At 37.6% G+C, this 24904-nt stretch overlaps 1 protein-coding gene, 1 long non-coding RNA gene and 1 pseudogene across 2 annotated transcripts in view; 2 read left to right on the top strand and 1 right to left on the bottom strand.

The window, feature by feature from the left end:
• The first annotated feature begins 3004 nt into the window (after positions 1-3004).
• LOC103545398 (olfactory receptor 4D9-like) lies at positions 3005-3942 on the top strand (annotated as a pseudogene).
• Positions 3943-5357: 1415 nt separating this feature from the next.
• The window catches only part of LOC139081409 (uncharacterized), a 37892-nt gene continuing 18345 nt past the window's right edge, over positions 5358-24904 (bottom strand). The window contains exon 2 of the long non-coding RNA XR_011536502.1: positions 5358-5499. This is a non-coding gene — a long non-coding RNA (uncharacterized lncRNA). The remainder of the gene's footprint in view (positions 5500-24904) is intronic.
• On the top strand, positions 21633-23117 carry LOC139081408 (olfactory receptor 4D10-like). The gene has a single exon (XM_070606976.1). The coding sequence runs from the start codon at positions 21834-21836 to the stop codon at positions 22767-22769; it is 936 nt and encodes a 311-aa protein (XP_070463077.1). The 5' UTR covers positions 21633-21833; the 3' UTR covers positions 22770-23117.

The following is a 24904-nucleotide window of genomic DNA, read 5'->3' as shown; positions in this document are numbered from 1 at the left end:
AGTTTCCATATTCATACCCAGCGATATTCCTTTTGCTGATTACATGATTAGGCTTTTTGCTGAGGGATTATTAGAGGTGGCCAAAGCACTGTAAGGAAAAGTGGAAGAGCCAAATGATATGGTGCCCTGAGGTTGCCTTTTCCCATTTGAAGGAAGAAAATAACAAAATCAGTAGCCTTAAGGTAGGCTTTCCATTAAACATAGAATGTACCCAGAACCTAAGTCTTCTAAGATGCAGTTGGAGCATCATAAGAGGGTCAATTTCCCACTTGAAGGCTGGTGTCAGTTAGTGTTGGTGTATGTGAACTTCTGAAATGGGAAAGCTGTTAGTGCTGATTTTTCAGAAATGCTGCAATTGTGTGAAATTGTCCTATTGAAACCAAAACACTTAATGAAGCAGAGAAAAGGGATAGATTTTCACTACTAGGAAGAGGGGAAGTGTGGCCTGCAAACTATTAGAAGAAGGTCAATTGACTTCAGGGGATGGGATGTATTCTACTTGGCAGGATCTTGAGGCTGAAAGTGATTTCAAAGAAGTTGAGAAGATGCTGATATCCCCAGCTCTCAGGAGGATGATTGCCTTGAAAAACAGCACTCTAATGACAATTCCTGAATTTAATACATGCTGCCTGGCCAGCTGTGCTTCTTGTCTAGAAATGGATGTTTGGGGCTTTAAGTAAGGAGTTTTAATGGCTAGCTTATCTGTGTCCACATGTGCTACTGAATATGAATAATGCTGCTAAAACTGCTATGGATTCAATCAAGAGTAGAGGCTTTTCAATATTAGGAAAGAGAAAAAGGAGAAGCATTTGCTCAGTGGGAAGCTGGAGTATAGGGATAACACTCAGTTTGTAGGTTCTTACAAGATGCTTGATAAGCTTGTTTCTGAAGGATGGTCCCCATTGGGGTGATTGTTAAGAAATCCTCGTGATCCTTATTTTGACTCTGCAAAACATATAATTATATTTCTTTATTCATTCCCCACTCCCGCTCTTGTGTGCATGAGTTTCAATATAATGCGCATAATCTTATACCTTCAAATTATCCTTCCCACTCTTTGTAAAAAGACAGCATCCGTAGGAACCCACCAGATCCATTATTTTTGAGAGTTCATGTTTGAAGAAATGCTATTCAGAACTCATTTCTTCCCCTGCCACTGGAGCACTATGAAGTTGATCCACATTGTTGGTGGAGGTACCTCTACAGGCTACAAAGTTTGCTTTTTCAAAGTTTTGGTTTCTTTCAAAGTTACTTCTGACATCATCTCACACTAAGGCACTCTCAACCACACCTCTCACTCACCATGTGAAGGCTTCTTACATCCGTATACTAATTTCACTTGATTTGAAAATATATTCCTGAGCCTTTTCCTTTTCAGGATTTTCTGGGAAGGGCTTATCAACACTGTGAAGAAGTATAATTGCAGTAGTTAAGAGAATAAGTCTTTGGAATAAGACAAATTTCTATTGAGACACCTAAAGTCTGTAGGTGAGAAAAGGATAAAAATGTAACCCTCAAGTTGTAGCTGGTAAAGTCTGTAACTACATAACTATAACAGTAACCATTATGAAGAGGATGGCCAATTAAATTTCACTTAAATGAAAGTCATTCTTTAGACATGAGAGTAAAATGTTATAATCATCATGTTAATTATTTTTAACATTCTACTTAGGGATAATGTACATACATACATAAAAATATACATGAGTGTACAGGTCAGTGAATTTTCACACAAACTGAATATATTTTGTAACAAGCACCCAGATCAAGAAACAGAACACTGTCAGCACCTCAAAAGTCTCCGTCATATTCGCTTTAGTTTTGTATATTTTTTGTTCTTTATACGAACAAAATAAGTAAATGCACACTGTTTTTGGCCTGGATTATCTGACTATACATTATATTTGTGAGATTCATTTATATTGTTTTATGTAGTGTATGTAGATCATTTCTATTGCTGTATAGCATTGTATGAATTTAACAATATATTTATCTTTTCTGCTGCTGATGGACATTTGTGTCATTTACCATTGGGGCAATTACAAACAGTGCTGCTATGAATATTCTAGGATATGCCTTTTGCTGGACATAACATATGTACATGTGTACATACTTCCTAAGAGTGAAATAGATTATTCTAAAGATGGAGATAGATCTCCGTCCTAAGAACAATCTATACATACAATTGAATGAGAGAAAAATATATATATATATCTCCATTCTAAGATAGATGATTAGATAGATATAAACATAGATATAGATATGGATATGGATATGGATATGGATATAGATATGGATATACGACAATACCAGATATAATCAAACAGCAAAGTGGTTATCCCAATTCTACACACCCACCAGCAGGCTATGAGAGTTCCAATTCTTCCACATCTTCAACATCATTTCATATTTTTCATCTTTTTCAGTTTAGCCATTTTTGTACATAGGTAAAAGTTTCTTGCTGTAATTTTAATTTGCATTTCCCTGATAATTAATGAAGTTCAATTGGTATTTGAATATCCTCTTTGGTAAAGTTTTGCTGCCTGTCTTTTGCCATTTTCTATTTGGCTGTCTATCTTTTTTGCTGATTTGTAGAATTCTTTACATATTTAGAACTTAAATCTTATCTTACTATACGTATTGTCAATATCCTCCCATTTGCAGGTTATCTTTTAATTCTCATAATGGTGTCTTTTGTGAACAAAACTTCTTCATGTCAGCTTCATGCTTATTTTTTACTATTTTAAGTGTCATATTTTGTAGGAAAAGTAGAATTGAATAAGTTCACAGACTTGTCACCTGTGTTTCAGTGGCCACAGTAATAGAACCTACCTGTTTGGGTGACTGAGTCAAAAACAAGGGTCATATTCCATCTACTGGCAGCATACAGAATTGCATACATAAAAAATGAACTTCCTCCCCAGGAAAACACCAAACTCAAGTGACAGACAAGACAACAGTAGATTCCCTAACCCATTCTTTAACTGCACTGTTATTTCTTCCAGAGATATACTTCAAAAAGGATCTGGGACCCAATGGAGCAGGGAAATTATACCACAGTGAAAGAATTTCTTTTCTTGGGAATTATCCAGTCACAACAGCTGAGCTGGGTCTTATTTGTCTTCTTATTTTCGGTGTACATGACAACTCTGGTGGGAAACCTGCTCATCATGGTTACAATTAACTGAATCTCACCTTCAACTCCCAGGTACTTCCTGCTCCGCAATCTATCTGTTCTTGACATCTGCTTTTCCTCCATCACAGCGCCTAACGTCCTAGCTGATCTTCTGTCAGAGAGAAAAACCATCTCCTTCAATGGCTGTGTCACTCAAATGTTCTTCTTCCACCATCTTGGAGTGTAGATGTTTTCCTCTCTCTGTGATGACATTTGATCACTACAGAGCCATCTCAAAACCCTTCCATTGTATGACTATCATGACTAGGGGACAATGCACTAGCCTAGTTGTGGCTTCCCAGGTGGGGGAATTTGTCCACTCCATTGTGCCGATTTCCCTGTTGCTGTCCGTCCCCTTCTGTGGACCCAATGTTCTTGACACTTTCTATTGTGATGTCCCCCAGGTGTTCAAACTCACCTGCAGTGACACATTAACTCTGGAGCTCCTGATGATTTCCAACAGTAGGTTACTCATTTGGTTTATATTCTTCTTTCTCCTCATATCCTACACAGTCATCTTGAAGATGCTAAGATCTCATACTGGAGAGGGCAAGTGGAAAGTCATCTCCACCTGTACCTCACACATCACTGTGGTGACCCTGCACTTTGTGCCCTGCATCTATGTCTATGCCCGGCCCTTCACTGCCCTCCCCACAGATACTGCCATTTCTGTCACCTTCACTGTCATCTCCCCTTTGCTCAACCCTATGCTCTACACCCTGAGAAATCAGGAAATGAAGTCAGCCATGAGGAAACTAAAGAAATGACTAAGTCATTCATAAAGGATTTAAATTCTATGAGGATGAGCCAACACTAAAATTTAAAGATAGATATTAACTTTCACTTTCTCAAAATGGCAAGAGATAACCTTAATGCCAAAAAAACAAAGGGGCATCTATGGATACCATGGTTCCTAAAAGAGGCTGGTGCTATAGTACATGCTGGGGACCTATCAGTGATACTGCTTTAAGGTGAGACCCATTCATGTCTTCCACTGCCTACTTTCAATTATTCATTCCACAAATATTTACAAAGTGTATATTATATGCTTGACAGAGGTAGGATGCAGACTGCTGCAGAAAGATTAGAGATATCACTGTCCTACAGGCATACTCCAAGATGCCATAAGAGGAATGTACAAAGTGCTGTGGAAATATTGTAGGCACTTTACTTGAGAGCTTCAAAAGACATTTGACAGTGAGGAGACCGTTTCAGAGGGAACGTGGTAGAGAGAGACAATACAGCAAAGAAATCAGTATTTGCGGAGGGAGAGACTGTAAAAGTGTTCATGTTCATGCAACAGTGACCTCGTTGTAGCCACAAAATAATACAGTCATGGAGTCAATACCAATATTTGACATTTGGAAAGAAGAACTCTATCAGTGGTCTCCTGAGCAATGCAAATCTGTGATTTCTATTGGGGAGAGAGGATTCCAAAGTCACTCCAAGGCCATAGTTTCCTCCTGGGCAGAGGAAGGTGACACCATAAGTGGGAATATTCATAAAGAAATAAAAATGATGGATAGAGGCTGTGGACAGCTCACCTGGATTCATGAAAGGTTTAAGCAAAGACAAATGCTAAGCATTCCCATAGGAAGCAAATGATTCCCCATTAGAGAGCAGGATTATCCCAATCACAGACTGGACAGGTCCAAATTTCTCATTGTTTCTGTTTTTTGTTTCTTGGGAGTTTTTTTCCAGCTTTGTCGAGATATAATTCACATGTAACATTGTGTCAGCTTAAAGTGTACAATATATTGATTTGATAAACTTATATATTACAATATTATTACCACCATAGCACTAGCTACCACCTCCATCACATCACATCACATAATTGGCATTTCTTTTTTGTGGTCCTCATTATTTCTGCCCTCAGAGACCTCACACTTTCTTCACACTTTGCACTCAATAAATTAGAAGGTAAAGAAAGGATAATAAAAGGCATGAGGCTTTAATCAGTGAATCTGAGAATTTGCTAGTCTCTGTGAAATGAACGGAATGAGAATGGTGCTAGGAGAAGGTTTATCTAACAATCCAGCTGATATTTCACTGAGATCTATTGTTGGCTTTACTGTACAATGACTCCCACTATGATAAAGCTCAAGCCATGGAAGCTGTCACTCATGTATTAATCAGACACATCAACATTGTGACCCAAAAAATGTGCAAATTGAAGGAGTTAACTGCAGGAAAAGTTTATTTAATACTCATTTCACAGTCCACTGCTGGTCTTCAGAAAGAGGTGTGTCACACAGTCATTTAGAGAGACAGCCTTCTTTTTCTTCCATCTTGGGCTCTTCTTCTCTCTAGAGACTCTGAATCTTCTCCATTCATCCAGAAAAAAAGAGAAAAGGAGAGAGCACCAAGAATTATGGGGAGAAGGGAGGGATGGTTACAGGCCAGTCATGAAAGGAGGGTGTATCACTTTTGACCACATTCCACTGGTCAACACTTAGTCATATGGCCTCAACTGACTGCAAGGGAGTCTGGAGAATGTACTTCTGCTCTGTTACCAGTAAAAAGAGGAGAACATGAATAATGATGAACTCCAGCCATTTCTTCCATACATTTGACTCATTGTTAAGAAACCACAATTGGATTAGATGAGAAGGGCTAAGACTGACTCTAAAAGGATAATCTTAATACATAGAAATGCTTGCTGGAAGTACTATTGGATCCCTGGAATTCACAGAGAACCAAAATGAAATGAAGGAGACATGAGGAAAGGAAATTTAATTGAAAGGAGGGGAAAGGTGATCAAGGAAAGGTGATCATGATGAAAATAAGCTAGAAAGTCTGGTTCCAAAACATAGAACCCTGGAGGAGAGTGTCCAAAGAAGTTTGGTCAAGAAGACAACCCTCACTGATCCTCATCCTTTCTATAAGCTAGTTATAAACCAATATTCAATCACGCAGAAGCTCCTGTAGAGATGAGTGTCATCTTTCTTGATTGTTCCTTCATGTGTTCTATTTTATGCCCATCACTCAAACACGTCCTGAATTACTTTCTAATATTAGACATGGTCCCCCAAGCATGAAAGTAAATAAAGACATATATTTGAATTGAGCTGTATCCATCTGCAGTCCAAATGACACTTACTTTCTGGATCCATGTTCCTCTGGTGTCCTTCATATGCTCCCTACTTTTCACAATGATGCCTTTTTCTCATCTCTCTGTTGACTTTACATCAAGCAAAACATTTGTGACTGGACAGAATTTTAAGCAGCCAACAATCTATACAATCAGAGTTCATGTTCCCAAGTGTAGGACACTGCAAATGACAGAAACCCAGCAAAAGCAGCCCAGAACGTTGCTTTGGACTGTTTACACATGAAAAACAATCTGCTCACACACAATGAGGAAAAGTGATGAAATTCAGAACAATAGAATTAAATTTATTACTCTTTCAATATGACACCAATTAATTATTTGGAGTAATCTATATTTTTCTCTAGGTGGAGACATTTTCTTTGGAACTGTTACATCTTAAATTAATTCTAGCTTATCCTACACAGATCACATATACTTGGTCCTACCATCTGTGATTTTTTTTCTATATAAGGAAGATTAGTTTTAAACCTCCACAATGTTGTTCATAAGCAGATAAATGTATCTATATACACAAAGTGGCTGGTTTAAGAGTAATCCTGCCATACTGGACTTCTTTGAGAAATTCAAAGAAGGTTCAGGTTTTTGAAGCTTAATTTCTAAGACTCTAGGATAGTCAGCAAAACAGAAATTATATTTAAGCATCCATGAATTTCCAGTCACAAAATACTATCCTGGAGGGAGCTCCAGAGTTTTGTTTTGTTATTGTCAATGCAGGACTAACCTTTTAAGTCTGAAAGGGAATGTTGTCAAAAACACTGTTATGCAATAAATCAAACTATTGGTTACTACCGTATTAGTAATCTATTGTTGTGTAACATATTAACCCAAAACATAGTGGCTTAAAACACCACACATTTCTTAAGTCACTGTTTGTGTGGGATGGGAATCAGGCAAGGCTTAGCTAAGGCTTCTGATTCAGGGTCTCTCACAAGGCTATAGTCAGGGTGTCAGCTGGGAGCTGCAGTCTTATATGACGGTTCAACTGAGGAAGGGTCCACTTCCAGGCTCACTCACATGATTGTTGGTCAGGATCAAGAGTTATTGGACTGAAGGCTCGGTTCCTTACTGGCTGTTGGCTGGAGGCCTTCCTCAGGTCCTAGCCTTGTGAGCCTCTCCAAATGGCAGCTGACCTCATCAGAGGGAGCAATTAAAGCCAAAGAGAACGTGATAGAAGCCACAGTCTTTTATAGCCTCATCTTGGAAGTGACATCCTATGACTTTTTCTATATTCTCTTCTAGAAGCAAGTCACTAAGTCCAGTCTACACACAAGAGGAAGGAATTGCACAAGATTGTGAATATCAGGGCAGGCACTAGAAAGTTCTAGAAGTAAACTGTGAAAAATCATTGAAAATCATGAAAGAAATCTAACAGTTGTTGATTCAAGAAGGGTTACAAAAGACCACGAAAAAGAAAGAGGGAGTAAGGAAGAGTGTCAGATATAATTTAGATATACTGAGCCCTTGTGACATGGAGAATGATAGTGCCAGTTACAAAAGAGAAGCATTTAGTTCTTGATAACAATGCTCAGATCGATTTTAGACATTTTAAGTTGGAAATGTGCAATATATCCAAGTGAAACTATCCATAGACCTGTGGTGAGACAAGGTTTCAAAAGTGACATTGGGAATGAGACAAGCCATGATGCAAGCCCCAGGCAAGGAAGAGTCAGCATCATGGCAGAGTGAGCTTTCCCAGTAATCTCTCCCCTCCACCATACAACAAAAAGGACATTCATACTCCAACAGAGGTTTATCCAAACACAACACAGGACGTCTGAGAGACCTATGCAGCCATACAACGGAGGGTGCAGAGGCTGGAGCCCTCCTCAGAGAAGGTGGAATGGGGTAAGAGAAAACTTCATGCACTTGCCCAAAAGACAGGGATCTGGGACCTTGGGCAGCACTGAGAGGGAAGGAACAGAGGAGGGGACGTGCATTCAAGGGACCATCAAAGATCCCCAAGGGCCCTCACAGCCTAGGGGAAAGCCCCTACGGAGGTGAAAGCTACTGCGGGGGTGGCCTCATCAGGCCAACACTCCAGGAGAGCAGTTATCAAGGGCAGAGTGAGAAAACCCTGAAAGCATGCAGAAAAAAGCACTCCTCACTTCAACCCACCAAGTGCTGGCTCCAGCACCTGGGATCTCACCAGAACACAGAGGACACAGAATACATAGCTCTTGACCCCCACCCAGAGGTGACAGGCAGTAACTGTGATCAAATAATACTACACTGCACAAAACAGAGCCATGCCCTCTAGCAGTATCGAAACGTATTTTAAATCTCCAGACCAGAGAGAAAATGACAAGTACCCAGAAATCAGTCCTGAGGACACAGAAATATGCAATCTGAATGACAAAGAATTCCAGATAGCTATCATCAAAAAAATCAACAAGTTAAAAAAGAATGTAGAGAAATAATTCAACAAGTTCAAGAGCTACTTCACAAAAGAGATTGAAATTATAAAGAAGAATCAGTCAGAAATATTGAAGATGAAAGACACAATAGAAGAGATAAAACAAAATATGGATTCCCTGAATTCTCAAGTGGATATCATAGAGGGGCAAATGAGCATAATCGAGGATAGACATGTTGAAATGCTCCAGATAGAGGAGGAGAGAGAACTAAGACTAAGCATAAATGAAGAAAATCTCCAAGAAATATCCAACTCAATTAGGAAATGCAACTTAAGAGTTATAAGTATTCCAGAGAGAGAAGAGAAAGAGAATGGAGTAGAAAGCTTGTTCAAAAAAATAATAGCAGAGAACTTCCCAAGCCTTGGGAAGGAGATGGAAATCCAAGTGGAAGAAGCTATCAGATCTCCTAAATACGTCAATGTAAAAATGACCTACTGCAAGGCATATAGTAGTGAAACTGGCAAAAGTGAATGACAAAGAAAAATACTAAGGGCAGCATGGTGGAAGAAAATAACCTACAAAGGAACCTCTATCAGGCTTTCAGAAGATTTCCCTGTAGAAACCTCGCAGGCTAGGAGAGACAGGAATGACATATTCAAATCTTTGAAGGAGAAAAACTTTCAGCCAAGAATACTCTATCCAGCAAAAATATCCTTCAGATATGATTGAAAAATAAAAACTTTCCCAGATGAACAAAAGCTAAGCAAGTTCATAGCCATAAGAGGCTCCCCCTACAAGAAATCCTCAAGAAGGCCCTCATACCTGAAAAAAAAGGAGAAAACAGTTACAAATCATGAAAGAAGGAGATAAAAAGGCAGACAAAATCAGAAAGTTGTAGCTATACATCAGAACAGGTTAGCAAATACTGAAGAATAACATTAAAGATAAAGGGAAGTAAAACACCAAAAACAAAGATAATCTTTTCATTTTAACCACAAGCTGACAACACAAGATGGAGTAAGATGTGAGAAAAACAACTTAGGAGGGGAAGAAGAAAGCAACTGAATCAGTTTAGTCGAAGAAAAAGAGACCATCAGAAAATGTACTATCTTATCTACAAGATTTTGAATACAAACCATGATAACCACTAAACAAAAAAGCAGAACAGAGACACAAATAATAAATAAGGCGAAAACAAGGAAACACAACATCAAAAACTACGTAACTCAATTGGTACACCAAAATACACAGGAGGAGAAACAAAGGAAATGCAGGAGAACCAGAAAACGAGTGATAAAATGGCAGCATTAGCCCTCATATATCAATAATCACCCTAAACGTAAATGGATGGAATTCTCCAATAAAAAGACACAGAGTGGCGAGACAGATTAAAGAACAAGACCCAACAATATGCTGCCTCCAGGAAACACATCTCAGCTCTGACCACAAACACAGGCTCAGAGTGAAGGGATGGAAGATGATACTACAAGCTAATGGCAAACAAAAGAAAGCTGGTGTTGCCATACTTCTATAAGACAAAGTAGACATCAAGATAAAAAAGCCAATGAGAGACAAAGAGGGGTAGTATATAACAATAAAATGGGCAGTCTTTGAAGAGGACAAAGCACATATAAATATATATGCACCTAACACAGTAAGACCAAAGTACATAAGGCAACCATTAATTGACCTAAAAGGAGATATTAACAGCAACACAATAACAGTACGGGACCTGAACATCCCACTTACATCAATGGAAGGATCATCCAGACAGAAAGTCAACAAGAAATAGTGGAACTAAATTAAAAACTAGACCAGACGGACTTAATAGGTAAATATAGAACACTCCATTCAAACTCACCAGAATACACATTCTTCCCAAGTTCACATGGAACATTCACAAAGATAGACCATATGTTGGGAAACAAAGCAGATCTCAATAAATGTAAGAAGATTGAAGTCATATCAAGAATCTTTTCTGAACATAATGCTATGAAACTAGAAATCAACTACAAGAAAAAAAATGGGGAAATGACAAACATGGAGACAAAACAACATGCAACTGAACAATGAACGGATCGCTGAAGAAATTAAAGGAAAAACCAAAAAGTATTTGGAGACAACTGAAAATGATAATATACCATACTAATTCACATGGGACGCAGCAAAAGTGGTCCTAAGAGGGAAATTCATAGCAATACAGGCCCACATTAACAAATAAGAAAAATCTCAAATAAGCAATCTTAAACTATACCTAACATAACTATAAATAGAAGAATAAACAAAGACTGAAGTCAGTAGAAGGAGGAAAATAATAAAAATTAGAGCAGAAATAAATGAAATTAAAACCAAAAAAAACAATAGAGAGGGTCAATAAAACTAAGAGCTGGTTCTTTGAAAAGATAAGCAAAATTGACAAACCCTTAGCTAGACGAACTAAGAAAAAAAGAGAGAACTATCAAATAAATAAAATTATAAATGAAAGAGGAGAAAATACAATGGATACCAGAGAAATACAAAGGATTATAAGAGAATACTATGAAAACCTATGTACCAACAAATTGGACAACCTAGAAGAAATGGATAAATTTTTAGACATAAAACCTTCCAAAACTGAACCAAGAAGAAATACAGAATCTGAAAAGACTACTCACAAGTAAAGAGATTGAAACAATAACCAAAAACCTCCCAAAAGATGAAAGTTCAGGACCACATGGCTTCTGTGGAGAATTCTACCAAACATTCAAAGAAGATTTAGTACCTATCGTGCTCAGACTGTTCCAAAAAATTGAAGAAGATGGAACACTTTCTACAAGGCCAACATCACCCTGATCCCAAAGCCAGACAAGGACAACACAAAGAAGGAAAATTACATGCCAGCATGGCTGATGAACATAGACACAAAAATCCTCAAGAAAATAATGGCAAAACGAATACAGCAACACATTAAAAGGATCATACACCATGATCAAGTGAGATTTATTCCAGGGATGCAGGGATAATTCAACCTCTGCAAATCAATCAATGTGATACACCACATTAATAAAATGAGGAAGAAAAATCAGTTAATCATCTCAAAAGATGCAGAGAAAGGATTTGTTAAGATCCAACACCCGTTTACTATAAAAACTCTCAACAAAATGGATATAGAAGGAAAGTTCCTCAACATAAGAATGGCTATATATGACAAACCCACAGCCAACATCAAACTCAAAAGGGAAAAACTGAAAGTCATCCCTCTGAGAACAGGAAGAAGACATGGGTGCCCACACTTGCCATTCCTGTTCAACATAGTCCTGGGGGGTTTGGCCAATGCTATTAGGCAAGAACAAGAAATGAAAGATATCTAAACTGACAAGGAAGAAATGGAAATTTGCTGTTTGCAGGTGACATGATTTTATATACAGAAAACCCTAAAGAATACATCAGAAAAGTATTAGAATTAATCAACAACTGCATTAAAGTTGCAGGGTACAAAATCAACTTACAAAAATCTGTTGAATTTCTATACTCTAATAATGAATTAACAGAAAGAGAACTCAAGAATACAATCAAATTTACAATTGCAACAAAAAGAATAAAATATCTAGGAATAAATTTAACCAAGGAGGTGAAAGACCTATACAATGAAAACTTCATGGAAATAGAACAAAGAATCCTAAAATTCATATGAGACAACAAAAGACCCTGAATAGCTGAAGGAGTCCTGAGAAAAGAGAGCAAAGCTGGAGGCATCACAATCCCTGACTTCAAAGTATACTTCAAAGCTATAGTAATCAAAACAGCATGATACTGTACAAAAACAGACACACAGATCAATGGAACAGAATTGAAAGCCCAGAAACAAAACCACACATCTATGGACAGCTAATCTCTGACAAAGGAGCTAAGAACATACAATGGAAAAAGGAAATTCTCTTCAATTAATTATGTTGGGGAAACCGGATATCCACAAGCAAAAGAGGGAAAGTAGACCACTATCTTACAACATACACAAAAATCAACTCAAAATAGATGGAAAACTTGAAAGTAAGACGTGAAACCATAAAACTCCTACAAGAAAATATGGGCTGTACACAATTTGACATCAGTTTTCAAAGGATCTTTTTGAACACAATTTCTACTCAGGCAATGGAAACGAAAGAAAAAATAAACAAATGGATCTTCATCACTAAAGATCTTCTGCTTGGCAGAGGAAATCATTAACAAAACGAAAAGACAACCCATCAATTGGGAGAAAATATTCACAAATCATATATCCAGCAAGGGGTTAATCTCCAAAATATATGAAGAACACATTCAACTCAACAACAACAAAAACAAATAACCCAATCAAAAAATGGGCAGAGGGTATGAACAGACATTTTTCCAAAGAAGACATACAGATGGCCAACAGGCACATGAAAAGATGTTCAACATCACTAACCATCAGGGAAATGCAAATCAAAACTACAATGAGATCTCACTTTACACCTGTGAGAATGGCTATAGTCACCAAGGCAAAAAACAACGAATGTTGGAGAGGATGTGGAGAGAAGAGAACCCTCACACACTGCTGGTAGGAATGCAAACTGGTGCTGCTACTATGGAAAACAGTATGGAGATTTCTCAAAAAATTAAAAATAGAAATTCCATGTAACCCAGCTGTCCCACTACTGGGTATTTATCCAAAGAACTTGAAACCAACAATTCAAAGAGACTTATGCACCCCTATGTTCATTGCAGCATTATTCACAATAGTCAAGATGTGGAAGCAACCCAAGTGCCCATCGACTGATGAATGGATAAGGAGATGTGGTATATAAATACAATAGAATACTACTTAGCCATAAAAAAGACAAAACTGCCCCATTTGCAACATGTATGGAACTTGAGAGTATGATGTTAAGTGAAATAAGCCAGACAGAGAAAGACAAGCACCATATGATTTCACTCATATGTGGAAGATAAACAAATACATGGACAAAGAGAACAGATTATTGGTTACCAGAGGGCAAAGGGGTTTAGGGGTGGGCATAAGGAGTAAAGGAGCACATACATATGGTGACTGACAAATAATAATGTACAACTGAAATTTCACAGAGTTATAAAATCCTATGGCCTCAATAAAATTTTTTGAAAAGAAACACAAAAGAACAATAGAAAAAGGAAAACAAGTTTTCCTTTCTCCACCCCCATGTGTTTTAGGAACACATAAGACTGCCATGAACTCACCAGTACAACACAGATTTTTCATAATAAAATTCTGATCATTGATAACACATTACATTTTTTATGTGCAGGTCATCCTTTTCTTGGCATTAAAAGAAAGTTTGAAACTCCTATTTTTCCTCACTTTAGGGGACCAAAGATCCTACTGCTACAGTTCCTTATTTTGGAAGCCATGAAAATCCTTATCTTATGGGAATCTAAGATACTCCCTTCTAGAAACCCTCCATTTGTTTCCCAAAGATCCAGGCACATTCAATAATTACGCTTTTCTGATTGAACATATAAACAAATGCACTCCATGGACTTCCAGCCAATTAAGAGAAAGAGGTAAAGGCAGTTCACTGAAATGTAATTTTTAAAACTTACAGGATATAATAGAGCATGTAATTTTCATGGAAATATAGGCTACCAAAATGGACTAAAAAAAGGGGAAAAATCTTTTTTTTTTTTTGGAAGATTACCCCTGAGCTAACTACTGCCAGTCCTCCTCTTTTTGCTGAGGAAGCCTGGCCCTGAGCTAACATCCGTGCCCATCTTTCTCTACTTTATACTGGGACGCCTACCACAGCATGGCGTGCCTAACAGTGCCAGGTCTGCACCCGGGATCCAAACCAGCAAACCCCAGGCCACCAAGAAGAGGAATGCACGAACTTAACCACAGCGCCATCAGGCCAGCCCCAAGGGAGATCATTAATTGTAAATGAATTGAAAAGGTTGTCAAAGACAGACCATTTTTAAAGGCATCAGGCCCAAATTGTATTGTGGGTGATTTCCAATAAACATTTAAGGATCCTGAAACTTTCAGTTTTCTTATGAATTTTTCTTAACTCATTCTGTTAGGACAGCATAACCCTCTCTGCAAACCAGATAATAGCACCTAATATATCTGATAACATCACACATCTAATATATGTATACACACCAATCACATCTTCGAATATAGATGTAAACTTCTTATAAAACATTAGCAAATTACATATCAATGAAATAAAGCAATGAAAAATCATTATTGGGAAGAGTTTAGTCCAGAAATTCAAGGAGAAATATTAATGCTGAAACAGCAGATTTAAAAGAAAAACAATGTGGATTACCTCAGTGATGCAAAAAGTATTCAATACAATTCAACCCAAATCCTTGTGAGAAAAAAACACTTAAGAAGCCAGGAACTGAAGAAAAAAAGTATTATCTTGATAAAGAATATCTGCGAGAACTATATAGTAAACATTATACCTAATGAATAAACAATAAAACACTTTCCATTACCATCCATGGCTAGACACTGATGCACTTTATTACCACTAACATTAATCTTTAAACTTTAATTCACTACAGTTCAAAAGACACGAGAAAAAATGAGAAAGTATATAAATTTTGGAAAGCTGGAGAAAAAGAAATCATTGTTCCCTGGTATTGAAAGGATGTATCCAAAATAATTTAAAGGAATTCACTGAAAAATTATGGAAAATGATAAAAGAGTTCAGTCAGGTGCTAACATGCTAAATCAAATTATATACATCATTGGTTTCCTATACACCACCACTATCCATGGAGCAAATGTAATAGAGCTTCCTCAGGCAAAATGAAAGACCATGTATCATAAAATAAAGTCATGATCTAAATGTGCACACACACATTAGAATTGCTTCTAGCAAACATCCACTTAAACACACGTCAGGAATCACAGGAAAGGAAGGGAAAGGCTCAGGACCAAACATAGATAGAAAGCAGAGAAGTTAATACCCGTCCATCAGTGAAAGGGTAAACTGGAAAAAAATCCACCTACCAGCAAAGAAGATAACAGTATAACTTGTCTGCCTCAGGCTGGGCTTTGAGAGGAAGAAACATAATCTCTTCAGAGAATTCAAAATCCTGATGTGAGTTTGGGATTCGAGTTTGCAATGCCTACATGGGATGGGAAGCCCCAAAGTGAAAAATTAACTAAGAATGATTCAGGGTTAGTAAAGCCCTATGATGCCTGAAGGAAACAAATATCTGCCCTCTCTTAAGGAATGCACACTGAACACAAGCCTTCCAAACTTTCCACATAAATAGCTGAGCATAAATTCATAAGTCAAAATAACAAAAAGCATGAAGAAACAAGCCATTATTAGCAAGAATCAAAAGAGACAACCAAAACACAATCACACTCTCAAGGACTTTGAGTACTGGAGTAATCAGATAGAGCATACAGTATAAATATGAACGCTAACAGAAAACGTCTAAAGGTGATACTTTAAAAACATGAGCAAGAAACAAGATATTATAAAAGAAAAAAGGAGATTTGTAAAAAGAATAAAACAGAAATTCTAGAAATGAAAACTATACTGAACTAAAGAAACTCCCTGAAATAGATCACATACAAAGAGAGAGAATACACAAGAAAGGTGGTTAGGAGACATGGAGAAGAAAACAAATGCATTTAATAAATATTATATGTGACATGAGTTTCAGGAGGAAAAAATAAGAATGAGGAAGAAGTACTATTTTATGAGATATAACTGAGAAATTTTCACAACTGATGAAAAATACAAATTCCTAGATGTACAACATATCCTGACAGAATACATAAAAAGTAATCCACTTATACTCACATTGTAGCAAAACTGCACATCACCAAAGACAAAAAGCACATCATTTCTATACACTAGCGACACTCAGAATAAGAAATTAAGAAAACAATACCATTGTGCCCCGCCTGGTAGTGTAGTAGTTAAGTTCACGTGCTCCAACTCAGCCACTGGAGGTTTGCCTGTTTGGATCCCAGGCACGGTCCTAGCACTGAAGGTCAAACCATACTGTGGTGGCATCACACATAAAATAGAGGAAGATTAGCACAGATGTTAGTTCGGTGGAAATCTTCTTCAAGCAAAAAGAAGAAGATTGGCAACAGATGTTAGCTCAGGGACAATCTTCCTCACCAAAAAAAAAAGAAGAAAAAAGATACTAGAAAAAAATGAATCTTTAAATTTAAAAGGAAAAGAAAAGAATCCCAATCACAATTGCATCACAAGAATAATATGCCCAGGAAGAAATTTATTCAAGGAAGTGAAAGATCTGTTCATTGAAAACCTTAAGACATTGATGAAAGAAAGTGAAGACGATATACATAAACGCAAAGATATCCCATCCTCATGGACTGGAAGAATTACCATTGTAAAGTATACACGCTACCCAAAGAAATCTACAGATTCCATGCAATCTCTTTCAAAATACCAATGGCATTTCTTACAGGAATAGAAAAAAACCATACTGAGAAAGAAGAACAAAGCTGGAGGCATCATAATTATGATTTCAAACTATATACTACAAAGCTACAATAATCAAAACAGTATGGTACTGGCATAAAAACAGACATACAAACCAATGCAACAGAATCAACAGCCTAGATATAAATCCATGCATATACAGGCAATTAATTTACAACAAAGTCAAGAATATACAACAGGAGGGGCTGGCCCCGTGGCCGAGTGGTTAAGTTCGCGCGCTCTGCTGCAGGCGGCCCAGTGTTTCGTCAGTTCGAATCCTGGGCGCAGACATGGCACTGCTCATCAGACCACGCTGAGGCGGCATCCCACATGCCACAACTAGAAGAACCCACAACGAAGAATATACAACTATGTACCGGGGGGCTTTGGGGAGAAAAAGGAAAAAATAAAATCTTTAAAAAAAAAAAAAAAAGAATATACAACAGGGAAAGGATACTCTCTTCAATAAATATTGAGAAAACTGGATAACCTCATGCATAATAATGAAATCAGACCCCTATCTTACACAACTCACAAAAATTGCTTGAAATGGATTAAAGATTTAAGCATAAGAACTGAAACCATAACCTCCTAGAAGAAAAAATAGTGGAAAAGCTCCTCAACATTGGTCTCGGAAATAATTATTTGGCATTGATAGTAAAAGCACGAGCAACAAAAGCAAAAATTGATAAATGACACTACATCAAACTAGAAAGCTTTTGCACAGCAAAAGAAACAGTCAACAAATGAAAAGACAACCTACAGAATGGGAGAAAATATTTGCAATTTATGTATCAGATAAGGTGTTAGTATCCAAAATACTTAAACAACTGATAAAATCAATAGCAAAATAAAACAAAATCAGATTTTAAAATGGGCAGAAGAATTGAATAGATATTTTTTCAAACAAGGCATTCAAATGGCCAATAGGTACATGAAAAGGTGCTCAACATCACTAAGCATGAGAGAAATTAAAATCAAAACCACCGTGAGATAATCACTTCGCACCTGCTAGATTGGCTATCATCAAAAAGACAAGGGATAACAAGTGTTGGTGAGGATGTGGAGAAAAGGAAACCATTGTGCACTGTTGGTAGAAATATACATTGGTACAGCCACTGTGGAAAACAGTATTGACATTCCTCAAAAAATTAAAAATAGGACTACCATATGGTCCAGCAATACCATCACTGGGTACATACCCAAAGGAAGTGAAGTTAAGATCTTGAAGAAGTATCGGCATTCCTATGTTCATTGCAGCATTATTTACAATATCCAAGATATGAAGACAATCTAAGTGTCCATCACTGGATGGATGGATAAAGAAGATGTGGTCAGTCATAAAAAATAGAAAATCCTGTCATTTGTGACAACATGGATGGACCTTGAGGGCATTATGCTAAGTGAACCAAGTCAGATAAGACAGATATTGTATGATCTCAAATATATGTGGAATCTAAAAATCTGAACTCACAGAAACAGAGTAGAATGAACATAGGTTACCAGGTGCTGGGGATGGGGAGAAGTGAAGAGATGTTGGTCAAAGTGTACAAACTCTCCGTTATAAGAAGAGTAAGTTTTCGAGATCTAATGTACAGATGGTGATTACAGTCAACAACATGGTAATACTTGAAAGTTGCTGAGACAGTATATCTGAAATCATCTCACTCTAAAAAGAACTGGTAATTAACATGAGGTGATGAAAGCATTAGCTAACACTAAGATGATAATCATTTCGCAATTATAAATGTACCAAATCAACACATTGTATACCGTAAACAAACACAATGATACATGTCAATAGTATCTCAGTAAAGCTGGGGGGTGGAAAGGAATTACCCGTCTCAAACACACAAGCTGTCTCATGCAGTTTTTAATCAGTGTAGACTAGCATAATGTACTAAAACAAGACAGAAAAGCAAGTAAATCCAAACCCATGAGCATTCTGCACACAGTGGAAGTGCATTCTATATAAGATCAAACCATTCAATAAATTCAGCTAATCTTAAATAACTACTGTAATTTTGTAGATAGCTTCACTAACATGCTTATCTAGCTGTATCCAAATTAAGAGATTTCATATGAGTAGAGCGTTGGAAAAGAGGAAAACTGGGCAAGCATTTTTCCCCAAACATCATCTGTTTCTCTACATGTGGAAACTTATAGCAACATTATGAGACTATAATCATTCTGCATATAATTAAAAACTGGACTGGTAGCCAAGGAGTTGAGGTCCAGTTCTCTTCTAGGTTTTTGGCAATCTAATTGAAACTCATTTGTATGTTGTGCTCTCTGAGCCTTACAAGCCATGAAAATTGAGCCCTTGTACTCTCTCAGGCATAGCATTCGGCATGTTTTAACAAAATTCTCTTTGAGCTATGGTTAAGCAGATAGATTTCCTCTACTGCCTCTAAATAATTTGGATACCAATCAAAATGTGTCCGTGTGTGTGTGTGTGTGTGTGTGTTTCCACACGTGCATATCTCAGTAACTTCTTAATGACTCCCACTGAAACTTCATCACCAGCAGCAGAATCAGACACTTGACTTCCACTTCCTTGTCCAATATTATTCCCTTTGCAATTCTTATATTAATCCTGAGGCTGAGGGATTTTCACGTAAGACAGGGACACAATGGAAGTTCTTGAAAACGTGACTTTTTGAATCTGCCCTTTCTTTCCTGAAAGGGAAGTAAAGACACTAAGATGTTTAGTCTTCTAAAAGGCTATACCTTCAGAAACAATATTTTCAAGAATTAATGTCACCAGTGTTCATTCTGCTCTGTACCTAATAACATACAATTTGTAGTTGGAGTTTCAGGATCAAAGAATTAGGTAAAGACGTTAAGCTTTTAGCTCAGGTTAAAATTGTGGATAGTGAAATTGAGATGTCATATTGATTACATATAAATAGTTTGACTTTGATATTTTCCAGGTATATTAAATGCTTCAGAGCCAAGATGATCTTCTCAGTGCCAGAAACAACAAAGGTGGGTGTTAACTATTGGGAAGAGAGGTGATGTGTTAAGAAGGATTCAGAAATGTGGTCCATTCAGTGTGAGAGAAGGCATCATGCATTTGCTGTGACTCTTTGAGTTGCTTATTGATTGCCTCAGGCTAAGGTCAACATAAATTGGGTTTCCAGAGCCCCTTTCTGCCAAATTCTTATCTTCAGGCAGACTTTACCAAATATTCTTGTTATACGAAATTAGACCCCATATTTATAAGATTGAAGGGGGAAAACAAACCGTTGTTTCTTCCCTCCTTTTTCAAGATTTCCCTTTGTCTCAGTCAAACATAGATTCATAATATAATCCACATGAAAAACAGGAATAATATTAATACTTACCAGAGGACAGTGATGAAAATTCAATAAATCAACATTTCATAACTTTTCACACACAGTAAACACTCAAAAAATAGTATCTTTGTCACTGCTGGAAATCATATCTCCTAAATTATCACCTATCCCACCCAAATCTACCTCTACTTTCCTCTTGACATTTTACATTTTGTCTTGCATTATGTTCATTAATTTATAAAAATCATCCACTTTTCCTAAGCTGAAAACACTTTGACAATGTGGTCCCATTTATCCATATACATTTGAAGACTGCAATAAATATTCACTTGCTAAGTATGAGGTAGAGCAAATAATAATTTTAAATTTCCTAAGAATGATCAATAACACCTTATAAAAAATAAGCATTATTCTAAAGATGTGTACATCTCTGCCTGCTGTGTGATGCCTCCACTCTCTTGGCTTTTCCCACAAAGGGAAAGAGGAAGAAGAGAATGTGATTGATACAGTATGCACCACCTCTCAAAAGCAGGTCACTATCTTTATTCTCTTCCCTACAATCAAGCAAGGATCATATCAGTTATGCAAAATGAATAAATTCTAGAGAACTGCTGTACAGCGCTGTGTCTAATACTGTATTGTGCACCCCAAAATTTGTTAAGAGCATAGGTCTCATGTTTAAGTCTTTTTAACACAATAAAAGAAATTACACATATTCTTTAAGATTTGGATTTGCATATTGTCTCAATTTGTTTCCCAATAATAAATTTTAAATATTTTAAAATAATTATCAATCAAATAATCTGATTAGTATAAGGTAATCACAATGACAAGTAACCTATATGGAACAATAGGTTGTATTTTAAGAAATTCAAACAAAGCAGCCAACAGCAAGGAAACTGACTCATGTCCCAGTAACACTGCAGTAAGAAACAGAACGATATCCATTGTTTTTAGCAAGATAAGATGCTGTGGAAGTCAACAGAATGTTTGCTAATAAGAATATAAAAGTTGTAGACTACGAGTCTACAGTGGTTGGAACCATGGTTAGTTAACTTTGTATTTATGCTTCAGACAGTTCCTGACATTCAATAAATTTGTGTGGAATAAAAAATAATAAAATTTAAAAACTAAAATATGTTAATTAAATGAAATACGTTATGTAACCATCACTACTTAACATAAATGATTATTCTTTTCAAAAAATAGTTTTATAGGGAAAGAATTATTGAATGACATTGCTTGTGATAATTTGATTTGATCACCAAACTGACTGGATCTTAAAAATTGGGACAACTCAACAAACTGCAAACAGTACAACCACATGAGGAACATCCTGAATTGCATTCTTAGTGCGTTGGAAGAGAACAAAATAAATAGCGAAGTCTTTTCAAATGAAGTAGCTTGAAACAAAGGAGAGAGAAAGATGACTCAATGGAGCTGAAAAACTACACCAGGGTCAAAGAATTTATTTTCCTTGGCCTAACCCAAAATCAAGAACTGAACTTGCTCTTATTTCTCTTATTGCTTTGGGTGTATGTGACAACTCTGCTGGGAAACCTCCTCATCATGGTCACCGTGACCTGTGACTCTCGCCTCCAAACCCCCATGTATTTTTTGCTCCGTAATTTATCTATTGCCGACATCTGCTTTTCTTCTATCACAGTTCCCAAAGTTCTGGTGGACATTCTGTCACAGAGAAAGACCATCTCCTTCAATGGCTGCTTCACCCAGATGTTTTTCTTCCACCTCATTGGAGGGGTGGATGTATTTTCTTTGTCGGTGATGGCATTAGATCGCTATGTGGCCATCTCCAAGCCCCTGCACTATGTGACCATCATGAGTAGAGGCCGTTGCATTGGGCTAATAGTGGCCTGCTGGCTGGGGGGCTTTGTCCACTCCATCGTGCAGATCGTCCTGTTGCTCCCCCTCCCCTTCTGTGGACCCAATGTTCTTGACACTTTCTACTGTGATGTCCCCCAGGTCCTCAAACTGGCCTGCACTGACGTTTTCATGCTTGAGCTGTTGATGATTTCCAATACTGGACTGCTCAGTGCACTGTGGTTTATGTTCCTGCTTGTGTCCTACACAGTCATCCTAATGATGCTGAGGTCTCAGGCAGGGGAGGGCAGGAGGAAAGCCATCTCCACCTGCACCTCACACATCTCTGTGGTGACCCTGCACTTTGTGCCCTGTATTTATGTCTATGCCCGGCCCTACACTGCCCTCCCCCCCGATAAGGCCATCTCTGCCACCCTCAGTGTGATCTCCCCTCTGCTGAACCCCGTGATTTACACTCTGAGGAACCAGGAGATGAAGTCAGCCATGTTGAGACTGAAGAGAAGATTTGTGCCTTCTGACAAGGTATAGACTGGTCTCTCACTCCTCACCACGTTTGAAAATGTTTGTCCATCACATAAACTCTATTGACTAAAGGATTTCTATATAATCATTATATTTCTACTAAGATGCACATGACTTTCAGAGATTCTGATCAGCATGCAATAATAATGTAAAAAGATGAATTTCACATTACAAAAGGAAGTAGAAAACTCAAATTGTTAGCTAGAGAAGTGTTTATTGCTTTTGTGACACAGTCTTGGAAGAAATAAAGAAATCAGAATAGAAATACACTCGGACAATTTTATCACATTGGAATTGTTGTGGGGTTTGTTTTCCAGCTCTAGTGGTATAACTGACAAATAAAAATGGCATATATTTAAGATGTACAACTTGATGTTTTGATATACATATAGATTGTGAAATGAACATTGGGGGGAAATGGGTTAAGGTGGGATCCCTCTCTCTTATTTCTTACAACTGCGCGGGAATCTCCAACTTTCTAAATAAAAGTACCAGTAAGGAAAAGGAAAAATATATATGCTCAGACATTCCCATTCCAGGAATGAAGTTGAGACACATGTTAGAAAATAATGCAGTTTGGACATTGGATTCTATAAATTCTCTCATGAAGTAATCACATCGTAAAGAAGTAAACACATCCAAAGTAACTTCCTCCTCTGATTCTATGATAGGATAAATAACTATCACCTGATGGTTTTTCCATATAAACCCACACTCCCATGGATGAGAGCAGGTGCCTGGAAGCTAGCACATCTGGAGTTAGAATATGGACCTCACCAACTACAAATCCTGTGACCTCATGCGAGGTCCTTACCCGGACCTTCCTCTGAACCACAGGTCCACTGGCCATGCCTCCACCGCTCTCCCTCCGTGCCCTGGGCTTAGCTTGAGCACAGCACTCAGGACCTTGTTTCCAATTCCCTGTCCTCCTTCTTCCTATCTCCCCTGGTAGAAAGAGGCTTTACTTGTTGTATCCCCAGCATCTGGCACAGAAAGTAGAACATGGAAAATACTCATAGAAGTTTTTCAGTTACAAAACTCAATGAATGAATATTGCCTCTAACTCTCTTCTGCTCCTCTCAAGTCATTGGAGAATAGGGTTAAGAAAACAGTTAATTTGTTGTTATTATTCTCTGTTACCATGTCTCCCTAAAAATGACAGAAGCATACGAAGCTACATCAGACTATGCATATGCATTCAGAAGGGTTGGCATGAAGGGGGAAACATTATTCAATATATCAGCTTGGCTTTTATTTGTTTACATTTTACAGCTGCTGGGAGTTGGATATTTTTTCCTCTCATTTCTGGAGGTACATCCTAGATTTTAGAATCTTTGAAACTAGAAATATGTTCATGTCACAGTACAAATCTCAGTCCAAAAATCAGACATGCAAATGTCCTCAGGTGGGGATGTGCCCAGAGCATCCAAGAAACAGCAAGGAGGCCTTTGTAAGTAAATGAAAGGAGGAGAGAGGTAGTAGTTGAGGTCGGAGAGATAATGGAGCCATAGGACCAGGTCTTTAGGAAGGTTTAGACCATTATGAAGATTTTGATTTTCACATTAAACAAGATGGGAGGCAATTGGAGGGCTTTGAAGAGCAGAATAGTGATGCATGTTTTAACAGAATTGAAGGGGCCACTGTTATGCCTAGACTGAAGAGGGATGAGGACAAAAACAGGGAGACCAATTAAGAGGCTACTGCAATAGTCCCATGAAACAAATAATGAAGACATGATTTAGGGTAGTAACGGTGGAGGTGGTGAGAATATCAAAAAACTCTGAAGGCAAGCAAGTAGGATTTGTTGAAGGATCCAGCATGGATATTCTGGTTGCATGTGTATCCTGTGAGAACTACATTAACTATTTTGTTCATCAGCTCTTTGAGAGCTCCCTCACTCTCACCTACATAATCTCTTCAGGTCCAACAGCTCCTTCCAATACTTGAGTATCACACTTCAGGAATCACCTTGTGTGCATGAAACTGCCTAAGGAAGTTGCTCAGAATCCTGAAGAATCAACGTTAACATCCCAAAAGAAAAGCTATCAAGAGGAAACATCGGGAGTAATGTGGAATTCTGGCTAAATTGACTTGACAAGATTATCGCTAAAGTCAGGCCAAGGTGATCAGACATCACTTGG

Source organism: Equus przewalskii, unplaced genomic scaffold (assembly GCF_037783145.1).
Source record: "Equus przewalskii isolate Varuska unplaced genomic scaffold, EquPr2 contig_R2027, whole genome shotgun sequence".
In the NCBI taxonomy this organism is placed as follows: Eukaryota; Metazoa; Chordata; class Mammalia; order Perissodactyla; family Equidae; genus Equus; species Equus przewalskii.
This window is presented reverse-complemented; position numbering and strand designations above follow the sequence as displayed.

Coding starts and splice junctions, on each gene's coding strand:
- LOC139081408 (XM_070606976.1), top strand. CDS start 21,834: ATGGAGCTGAAAAACTACACCAGGGTCAAAGAATTTATTTTCCTTGGC.